The sequence below is a fragment of the Primulina huaijiensis genome, chromosome 1 (assembly GCF_012295235.1).
Source record: "Primulina huaijiensis isolate GDHJ02 chromosome 1, ASM1229523v2, whole genome shotgun sequence".
NCBI lineage: Eukaryota > Viridiplantae > Streptophyta > Magnoliopsida > Lamiales > Gesneriaceae > Primulina > Primulina huaijiensis.
In genome coordinates, this window is record NC_133306.1 from 22067004 (window position 1) to 22078815 (window position 11812).

The following is an 11812-nucleotide window of genomic DNA, read 5'->3' on the forward strand; positions in this document are numbered from 1 at the left end:
TGGAGTCTGTAAAATTAGAAAATATTTGCAGCAAAGATTTCAAAATTGTTTGCAACAAGTTTGGCCTTGTAGTGTACGCGTGTAGCTCCATCGAAATCAGAAATTTAGTCGGGGCCATCAATAATATATAATGAATGAATATAACTTAAAAAAAATTTACACTAAAATTACTGTTGTTTGCGACGAAAAATCAAGATATGAAATCGTTGCATAATATCTTTATTGTCACTTCGATTAAGAGCATCAATCTCAATGTTATAAAGTTAAAAATTAAATATCGAAAACTTATATTATTAGCAAATGACAATAAACAAAACACATATAAAACAATATATGTTGAAACAAACTCAAGAAAATGTTTATCCTTCCACGCACTATGCATTAGGGAAATAATAAAAAAAACTCAACAATTTAGAGGGAGATGAAATGACGTATAGAATATATATAGGTAATACAACATATGTCAATTCAAATTTATAGTTTGACCTCAAAGATATATTATAATTACAACATCTTACTATATATATCATAGAAGTGTGTCCCTCTAAAAAGATTGATTGGGATGATTTTTGAAGAGTTTTTGTCAATCTATAAAACAAAAAATCAAAGTAAAAAAAAAGCATGGAATGTCATAATGTTTGTTATGAAAGTTAATACTAATTTTTTTGTGATCATAAAACGTGAGTCAACTGATGTATTTATCTTAGTCGCGTTTGGTGTATTTTAATATTAATTAATATTAATTAATAATGTAAGGTGATCTCCACCTTCCACCCAGAGTCGTACCTGTGGTTCACAGGACCTGAGGCGATATATTAAAAAAAATCTTGTTGTGATAAATAACCGGAAAGCTCAGTTTGTAAATTAAAAATAATCAAACAATAAATATAAGAAAAATATATTTTACGAGTTATATATTTATCTCTTTGCGATTTTTTTCTTCGTGCGCCATAACATCAACATGGATCTAACGTAATGCAGTGTCATATGAACAATTATATTGAAAAAAGATTGAAATTGGCAAAAATTGTAAGATATGTTGCTAAAATTGAAATTTATCGATATAAACTATCAAAATAACAAAATGATAAATATAATGAACCAATATTGTAAAAATATATGATTTGTTTTAAATAATAAATATAATATTTTATTCAAGAAAATAAAAATAAAGATACGTAAAATAGATAAGTATCACAATTTTTTGTGTTTTATTTTTTGAAATGAGTCCAACTACATAAATTCAAGAAAAGATACCAAATAATCGATAAGTATAAAAGTTTAACACATGAGTTGACACAAGATAAAATAATAAATATATTAGACAAACATTACCAAATTATGCATACAAAATTTTTAAAAATTTAATCAATGAGCCGTGTAGTTTTATTTTTTGGGCTCTACATAATTTGATTAAATCCAAAACGAACACAATCATCATATTTAATCATGTTTTCAATGGGCCAATGTCTATTTTTTTTAAATGTCCAATGCACATACTATTTATGTGTAGGATTTTTTTTTGGACACCTGTAAGGATCGGGCCCTGAAACGATGGCCTCTCTCGCCTCACAAGAGGTACGGCCATGCTTCCACCACCATAATTTTAAAGAATTACAATAATATATTTTAATATATGAAAGTTAACAAAGTTGGTTGGTGTAAAAGCACAATATATCATTCAACTTCGTGATCAGTCTTAACTTTGACAATATACATAACAAAGGGTCTTTTAATTTAAAAAATTTAGAAATAAAAATCTATAATTTCAAACTACTTTTAATTAGACCCTTTGCAACATAAAAGTTTAACAAATTAGAAAAATAACTCGATCGTTTCAAACTACTTTATAGCCTTTGAAACATAAAAGTATTTTGAAGAATTGATTCTTATATAACCAATAAATAATCCATGTTATTCTTTTATGATGTTAGAAATCGTCATCATTATCATTCGTTACGTAATGAGTAAACTACGAATTAACATAATAAACTACAAATTAATAATGTTAGTCATGAAAATCACATTTGTCAAATTTTGTGTAATAAGTTTCTCCGAGAGAGTGTTAATATGATAATCAAACTCATGATCATTGATCAAACATTCACATATTTAATTAACTCGGATACGGGTCAAGCACACTATCTTTTATCTCTAAGTGGGTGGTCAAAGTTGGTGGTAGCTAGAACACAATCATACATAATCTTTTCAAACTAAGGATATTGTCTAAAATCACATCATAAAACAAAAATAAAAGACCAAAAAAATTTTATTAGAAATACAAAATTACAGTAGAAGCCTTAGATACGTGTAGTTTCCATCATAGAGAAAAGGGTACAATAGGAATTCACATATTATTTCATGCCTGGTGTGGAAAAAGGCGAACAGGCAGTCCCTTGGCCGGAATAGGCATTGGGTTCACCACAATCTTTTCATCGGCAATAACTTTCTCCCACTTGAATCTCTTGACAAGATGATGCATGAATACAAGTATCTCTAGACGGGCATACTCCTTTCCGGGGCACATTCTCGGGCCTCCGCCGAACGGAACAAATGTATATGGGGCAGGTCCGGATCCTTCAAACCGAGATGGGTCGAACTTTCTCGGATCAGGGAAGCACTCGGGATTGATGTGTGTCGAGTTCGCGCTCCAATATATCTATTTCACAAAATTAACTTATTAAAATTGTAGTCATGCAATAAATATTGATGGAAAAATTTGAAATCTAATAAATTTTATACCTTCCAACCCTTTGGAATAGAGAAACCATTGAAGGTGAAATCGGAGAGGGCTTCTCTAAAAGCGCCTTGGAGGGGTGGTGCAAGCCTCAACACTTCACACGCAACATTCCATGAATATTTCATCTTTTGAATATCTTCCCAATTCAATAATTCACCGGGAGCCTTTGCGTTTGCAATTTCCATTTGTTCTATACTCCAAAAATAAAATAAAATTAACATCTTGGAAAATTATATTATTAGTTTAATTTCTTATAATAAATTACATCTAAGTTTATTTTAAATATAAATTAAAGACCACGACGACGAATTAGTAATAAGAGTCCTAGCAAGGATCATAAGTTGAAATATGGAATTGTTTTGAAAATTATATGTGAAAAGAAGAAATTAATTTAGATACTTGGAAGGTGGATTTTGACTTGAAAATTAATTTATATATCACATAAGACCAAAATAAAGTGGCAGCCGGTTGTTGACATATTAAGTCGATAATACACTATAAGCCTCCAATTGTCACCTATTCGTCAATTTATTATTTTTAAATAAATATGAAATAAAATTTTGGATCAAATATCTAATTATAATTTTAATAAATAAAAAATATTCGTCTATAATTCGTTGATAAATCACGACGATAAGTCAGTCACCTTGCAAATATGAGAGAGACTTATTAGAGAAGATGAAACTATGTAGGCTTATTGGATGGGAGTTTAAATAAGTTAATTTTTCGAACCAAAACAAGAATAAAAATATATTATTTCTTAACTATGATAATCATCTGAAAAAATAAAATAAAAAATCATGGAGATCAAAATGAATTAACAATATTCCTAAAATTTATCAGGGGAAACAGTATTTTCAGTTGTGTATTTTTGTTTTTTTTATGTTGGTCAGCTATGTTATCAAATTTCAGTCTCAGCCATTTATATTTCGATTTTCGACAATTTTAATATCTGTGTACGCAAATGTCATATAGATAAAAGAAAAACAATAATAACGTATTAAGACTGAAATAGTGGCAAAGAAACTAACATAATATATCAAAATTATAATTTTTTACCAAAATAATAACTTATTTGTCGATTATACACGTATTGCTGAATTCATTCGATAGAAGTAGATTTACTCGAGAGGGTCGAGCATTTGCAAACTTCTAAAAATAGTATTTAAAAATTAATGTACCTACTGACACCCAAAAAATAAAATTAATGTAATTTTTCATTAAATTTTTAGCTTCGAAACTCACGAAGTCTACCATGTTTATGCCAGAGGATTAATGTGGACAAGAGTACTAACCCATCATTTTTATTTTTATTTTCCAAAAATCATTTTCAATTTTTTTTTCTTTAACATATATGTTTCCATGCTCAATCACATGATAAACAAACACTAAAATAATTTATGAAAAACATTAGTCGTTTAAAAAATTCGAACTTACTGAATATATATTAGCAATAGTTTTATATATTAATATATTCGGAAAAATAAATGAAACCATCCTAAAAGTTGTGCTATTCCAAGTCAAGGGCAAAAACAAAAATTGAATAATTTAAATGAAGATTCAAAATGCAATAAATTTGTCGGCAAAAGTCGAAATCTTAAAAGGTAGCAATAAGGTAAATAATTTTTTTTTAAAAAAAAAGGGCAAGAAGAAGAGAATGAAAAGCTGGGCTTACCCTTGTAGACTCCGTCGTAGATTTCAGGCAACTCCGCAAGATATTTGACGATGAAAGTGCATGCTGAGCTAGCAGTATCGTGCCCACCAATGAGCAGACCCAAGATCTTATCAGCGATGTCCAATTCATTCATGAATTTCCCATTTTCATCGCTTGTAAGCAGCATGTGTGACAGTATGTCTTGTGTAGCAGTGGCTTTTCCCTCTGCTAGATCGATTTTTCGCTGTTTGATGATGGAAATAAGCTCTTTCCTGATGAAATTTGATGCCTTGATCGCCTTGTTAAACGGTGTCCCGGGCAAGTCTATAGGGATTGAGATCAAACCAGAAGCCAAAAGATTGAAAGGATCAGCAAATTTAGCCACATGAATTGGATCCTCAATGCTCACAAACAGCCTACACGCGAGCCAGAAAGTGTAGTTCTTTGCGAGGGGGAACACCACTATTTCTTCCTTGTTTTCCCACCCGTCTGCAAAGTGTCTTCTCGCTATATGATCCATTATCCCCACGTACCGTTGCAACGCTTCGGGTTTAAAGAAATTTGGTAGCATTTTTCTCATCTTGATAGCCTCTTCCTTGGACGAAGTTTGGTTAGAAGATGGGAACACCTTGTCCACAGAACTAGGCCACCATGCTTGAACAAGCTTATTCTCATTAGAAAACAAGAACTTGTTGCCGCTCGCGCCACAAAAAACGGCTGCCGGTTCGCCCAAAAGATGGGTTCTGAATACTTGAGACGAGTACTTAGCTATTCGGTCGAATATGAATTTCTCCGGGTATCCCTTCCAGCCTGTGGAGAGGAACTCGAGGCTTTCACCGACAACCGGCCATCCCGTTTTCCCCGGAGGGAGGGGCGTGCCTCCATGAGTGGATTTCTTCCTGTAAAAGAGGAAGTTGAGGGAGAGAAGAACAAAGAAGAGGAAGAGGGAGAGGAGAGATACATAGAAGAATTCCATGATGAAAATGCTGTTTGTGTGGTTTTGTGCAGGTAATTTTAGTATAGGATTTGGGCTCATTTATAGGACATACAGATGCTGTTTGCCTGTATAATGAAGTCAAAACTTGGAATTTTTTAGGTACTCGGCCATTATCGGTTCTTCTTACATTAAAAAACTCTCCTTGGATTCACAACAAGTAATGGAATTTTTATGATTATGACCATGATTACTATTTTTTTTTAAAAAAAGATTTTTTTATGTCGGGTAATTCTATCCGCAACAAGAGATGGTGGCTTAGCTACATTGCTGTATATTAAATTATATATAATGGGCCATTTCTCTAAAAGCAATTTGGTGAGAAAAACATTACTAAAAAGTCGCGGTTTATTGGATGCTGACACATGAAGAAAGGGAGATTATTGACTCCATATTTTTTTTATTTATTAAACTGATAAATTTGTTAATATAAAGATAAAATGATATGGTATATTATCAAGATATATTTAATACAATTTTTGTTGTTATTTGAGTTAAGATAATTTTTAAGGATGATGTATGATATATTTGGAACGAAATTTTAAATCCATGATTTCATATTGCTCGACTTGTTTAGATGGAAAAATTCAAGTATTTAAAATTCAATTTATATCAAGTTAAACAATTTTAATAGTAATTATGGTGGATTAATTTCACACACACATAAGATATGTGTTATTTGAAATTCATTCTTCAAATACTTTCTCAATCAAATTCATCAATCCAAACGTATCGTAATTCAATTTCATTATTTTTGTTCCTTCTATACTAAGACAAAAATATATTTAGTTTGCATTACTTCTTCTGAGTTCAATTTGTGTTATTGTCAAAAAAATCAGGATAAAAAAATATGATGAAAAAAGATATCTATATTTTTAATGCATAATCTCAATATTAGTAAAAAAAAAAAAATTTACCATGCATGTTGTTTTAGCACTGACAATTTACTCTGTGTCACAAGTCATTACTGAAACTAATTATATATATGTGCTCTTTTCCATAAGGTTGACCTCAAAAACTAGCTCATTAGTCGATAATTTTATCGAATAAAAACATAGTTAATGTATTAGTTCGAGACGATTAATGATATATAATTATAATTATAAATCTATTAATCAAACTTCATACACGGTTTATAGCAATCTCGAGATTTTTTTATATATGCATAAACATTAACTTATTACCAATCAAATATACCAATGTTTAGTGAGTAAAAAAAAATCAGCCAATAATAGGCTTACACAATATGTATAAAACACCTAATCAGACATATTTATTAGCTTAGATTTCCCTAAAATTCAAAAAGTATAATCTTGAATTAATTAATGAATTTGTTGTGAAAAAGTAAAAATTTACGGTAAAAAATAAAAATCTCAAACTCTCAAAATTATCACACTACATACTTTATAATATTTTTCTCTCAACTCAATTGTGATTTTCTTCACAAATAAGAGATCTATTTATAGAAAATTTTTACAAATAATCCAAAAATAAATTACATCATTACCTTCATCATCACACACAAATTTCAATATTCAACACCTAATTTTACCTAATTTTCAACATTCAAATATTCAACATTCAATATTCAATATTAAAATATTAATTTTCAACACTCCCCCTTGTGATGATGATCATAATGATTGTATACATTACGTGTTTTTATACTGCCTCGTTAAAAACCTTACTAGGAAAAACCCATTGGGATAAAAACCATAGTAAGGGAAAAAGAGTGCAGTCACGTAAACTCCCCCTCATGTTGACACGAACAATTCTTCACAAATTTCGTAGATTGCGCATCCCAATATTATATATGTGCTTTCTGAATATTGTCGTAGGAAGTGCCTTTGTGAAGAGATCTGATGAGTTTTCACTTGATTGAATGTGACGAACATCAATACATTTATTCTTCTCAAGCTCCTTGGTGAATGCGAAGAACTTAGGAGGAATATGTTTAGTTCTGTCGCTTTTTATGTATCCTTCTTTCATTTGAGCAACACATGCAGCATTATCTTCATATAGTATCACAGGCTTCTCGTCAAATGATAATCCGCATGAGATTTGGATATGTTGGGTTATTGATTTTAACCATACACATTCACGGCTTGCTTCATGTAGTACAATAATCTCGACATGATTTGATGAAGTTGTTACGAGTGTTTGTTTCTCTGAACGCCAAGAAATTGTTGAGCCTCCACAAGTAAATACANCGGCAAAAGATATATCAGGCCTTGTACAATTTGTAAGATACATAAGGGCACCGATAGCACTTAGATATGGTACTTCTGGACCAAGAATATCTTCATCATCTTCACATGGACGGAATGGATCCTTTTCTATGTTTAATGATCTAACAACCATTGGAGTACTTAAAGGATTTGATTTATTCATATTAAAACGTTTAAGGATCTTTTCTGTATAATTTGTCTGGTGAACAAATATTTCACATTCTTTTTGTTCTATTTGTAAACCCAGACAATACTTGATTTTTCCAAGATCCTTCATTTCAAATTCTTCCTTCAAGTATGAAACAACTTCTTAAATTTCCTTATTCGTTCCAATGATGTTTAAATCATCAACATATACAGCAATAATTACGCATCCGGATGTTGTTTTCTTAATGAAAACACAAGGGCATATTGAATTATTTACATATCCTTTTTTCATCAAGTGATCACTTAGCGGATTATACCACATTCGGCCGGATTGCTTTAACCCATATAATGATCTTTGTAATTTCACAGAATAACATCATCTGGGTTTTGAACTTTGTGCTTCAGGCATCTTAAATCCTTCAGGGATTTTCATACATATATTACTATCAAGTGATCCATATAAGTTATACTTGTCAAATTGGGTTAGGCCCGTCGGACCGGCTCGCTCCGCTATAAAATTGAACGGGTTGGGTTGATAAAATAGCAGCTCGTTTGGAGGCGGGTCAAATGGGTTGAGCCCGTTTGGGTAGCCGATCAAGATGGGTCGAGCCCAAACGGGGCGGGCTAGCCCGCCAAATTAGGATAAAATTTTATATTTTTAAAGTTTATATAAAAATTGGAATAAGTTTCATTTGCCTCCATGTCTTAGAACAAATATATTGATAATTTATTCTTAGAACAAATATATATAAAGAAAATAAAAAGATAGAAATTTACAAATATACATAAAGAAAACAAAAAGGAAGAAATTCCTATAAATTTTATTCATGAATCTTAAAATAATTTTTAAGCATAAAAGTTGTTTGTGAACCCAAGAGCGGTTTCGTTTGAAGTCCGACGAGTTGCAGTGAAATTTTGTGGACTATGTGTATTGTTGAAGACATGATATTTTTTAATTATCTGTATTGTTGAAGACATAATATTTTTCTAATTATGTGTATTGTTGAAGGCATAATATTTTTTAAAATTTACAACCGTCTCTTTCCTCGACTTTATGTTCTCTTCCATGTCTCGATCTTCATGTTTGGTTTAAACACTTTACTTTTTATGGATTATGTTGTATGATTTCTTAATTTCTTATTTCAATATTTTTAAGTATTTTATGAAACTATTTGACTGAAATATATTTTTCTTCTATGTTTACTGCGATAATGTTTATCATTTTTTTCTTAAAAAAAATAAGCGGGTCGGCCCGTCTAACCTGCGGCCCAAGATGGGTTGGGCTGAGTTGACCATTTAGAGGCCCGCCGAAATGACGGGCTGGCCCGCCCCGCCCCGCCTAATGGCGGGTTGCGGGTTGCGGGCTGGCCCGTCCCGCCAGCCCGTTTTGACATGTCTAATATAAGTAAGCTGTAACAACATCCATAAGACGCATTTCTAAATTTTCAGATACTGTCAGGCTAATCAAATACCGAAATGTAATTGCATCTATCACGGGAGAATACGTTTCTTCATAATCAATTCCAGGCCTTTGAGAAAAACCTTGTGCAACAAGTCGAGCTTTATATCTTACTATTTCATTTTTCTCATTTTGCTTTCGAATAAAAACCCATTTGTATCCAACAGGTTTTACACCTTCAGGTGTAAGGACTATATGTCCAAAAACATTACGTTTATTTAGCGAATCCAATTCAACCTGGATGGCATCTTTCCATTTTATCCAATCANTATTTTGTGATCATCATGTGTTTCTTCAGGAACATCATTCTCTATTTTGTGATCATTGTGTTTCTCTATGAATTTTCTTTTTCGAGGATTTTTATCCTTGGAACCGACTGGCCTTCCACGCTTCAGGCGTTTTACGACATCATGACTTTGTTCAATTTGTTTCTTTGGAATTTCAATTCGAGCAGGAGCATTTACAACATGTATATATGATTTAGTTACCCTTTTTGCATCTGTAAATGCATCTGGTATTTGATTTGCTATTCTTTGCAAGTGCACAATTTGTTGTACATCTTTTTCACATTGTTGTGTTCTTGGATCCAGATGTAACAATGATGATACATACCATGTAATTTCCTTTTCGGTATGTTTCTTGTCTCCCCCTAACATTGGGAAGATTTCCTTATTAAAATGACAATCAGCAAAACGTGCTGTGAACACGTCGCCTGTCTGAGGTTCAAGATATCGAATGATTGATGGACTATCATAACCGATATAAATTCCAATCTTTCTTTGAGGTCCCATTTTCTTTCGTTGCGGTTGTGCAATAGGTACATACACCATACATAAAAATTCTCAAATGAGAAATGTCTGGTTTTTTACCAAATGCAAGCTGCAATGAGGAGTATTTATGATATGCACTTGATCTGATGCGAATTAATGAAGCAGCATGTAAAATTACATGTCCCCATATAAAAATAGGGAGCTTTGTTATCATAATCATTGGTCTAACAATCATTTGCAAACGTTTAATCAATGATTCAGCCAATCCATTCTATGTATGTACATGAGCAACATGATGCTCAACAATGATTCCCATAGACATACAATAATCATTGAAAGTCTGGGAAGTAAATTCACCAGCATTATCAAGTCTAATTTTCTTGATTGTATAATCGGGAAATTGATTCCTCAATTTTATTATTTGAGCAAGTAATCTTGCAAATGCAACATTTCGAGTTGACAATAAACATACATGTGACCATCTGCTGGAGGCATCAATCAATACCATAAAGTATCTGAATGGTCCACATGGTGGATGAATTGGTCCACAAATATCACCCTGAATACGTTCAAGAAACATTGGTGATTCAGTTTGGATTTTGGCTGGTGATAATCTTATAATAAGTTTTCCAAGAGAACATGTTTTACATTGAAACTTATTATTCTGAAAGATCTTCTGGTATTTCAGCGGATGACCATGTATATTTTCTATAATTCTTCGCATCATTGTTGAACCAGGATGTCCTAATCGATCATGCCAATAGGTTAATATTGAAGAATTATCAACTACCATGTTTGATTCAATGGGACTTATATGTGTATAATGCAATCCAGTAGGGAGCATTGATATTTTTTCAATCACATATTTCTTTCCTGATTTATATGTGGTAAGACACATATATTTCTCATTCCTTTCATTCATTGTTTGAGTATCATACCCATGTGAATATATATCATTAAAACTCAACAAATTTCTTTTCGATTGTGGTGAATACAAGGCATCATTGATTAAAAATTTTGTACCATTAGGTAACAAAAATTGTGCTTTACCACATCCTTTAATCAAGTCTACAGGACCTGATATTGTATTCACCATTGTTTTTGTTGGTTTTAGTTCCAAAAAATATCTTTTATCTCGGAGTATAGTGTGCGTTGTACCACTATCAGGTATGCAAACTTCAGCTTGGTTCATAGCATTTTCCGTATTTGAACTTCAAAAAAATATGTAATGAAATAAAATTACTGACAATACAATAGAATACATATTTAAAAATATAACACACTATAAAACATTATCATACGAGTACATGGAAAAATAAAACATTTTACATATTTATTCCACTAGCAAATTGATCATTGTCTGAGAAATCAATCAGAAAATCTCCAGCATCAAAATGAGTTGAATCACTCAAAGGTTCACTATGTTCAGCGAAGTTGGTCTCCTTTTCTTTCCCCTTTATTGATTCTTTATAAAGTTTACAAAGGTGCTCAGGGGCTCGACAAATACGGGACCAATGTCCTGGAGGACCACATCTGAAACAAGAACTTTCAAATCTTTTTGAGTGATTCTCATTAACACTCATATTCTCATGATGCCTTTTCGGTGGATGGTTTGGGTCGCTCTTTTGAGATGAGCTATAGAAATAACTATCTCGATTATTTTCAAAACCACGGCCGCGTCCACGACCACGACCACTTCTACGTCCCCGTACCCGTCCACGTCCACGACCTCGATTTTGTCATCGACCAAAATCTTGTCTATAACTTTGATTTTGGTTTCCGGGTTTAAATTCATTTTTGCTTACAACATTTACTTCTGG

The 11812-nt window shown here is 32.0% G+C and overlaps 1 protein-coding gene across 1 annotated transcript; it reads right to left on the reverse strand.

Moving 5' to 3' along the window:
- Positions 1-2240: 2240 nt before the first annotated feature.
- LOC140984757 (beta-amyrin 28-monooxygenase-like) lies at positions 2241-5521 on the reverse strand. Its single transcript, XM_073452372.1, has 3 exons — positions 4416-5521; positions 2743-2930; positions 2241-2659 (listed from the first exon to the last, which is right to left on the reverse strand). Exons 1-3 carry the CDS (start codon positions 5428-5430, stop codon positions 2360-2362), a joined length of 1503 nt encoding a protein of 500 aa, XP_073308473.1. The 5' UTR covers positions 5431-5521; the 3' UTR covers positions 2241-2359.
- Positions 5522-11812: the final 6291 nt, after the last annotated feature.

Bases quoted from the DNA above. Each gene is read 5' to 3' on its own strand.
- LOC140984757 (XM_073452372.1), bottom strand. From the start codon at position 5,430: ATGAGCCCAAATCCTATACTAAAATTACCTGCACAAAACCACACAAAC. The intron at 2,931-4,415 runs GTAAGCCCAGCT...TTTGGAGTATAG, and splicing joins CTACGACGGAGTCTACAAGG to AACAAATGGAAATTGCAAAC. The intron at 2,660-2,742 runs GTATAAAATTTA...TTTGTGAAATAG, and splicing joins CTATTCCAAAGGGTTGGAAG to ATATATTGGAGCGCGAACTC.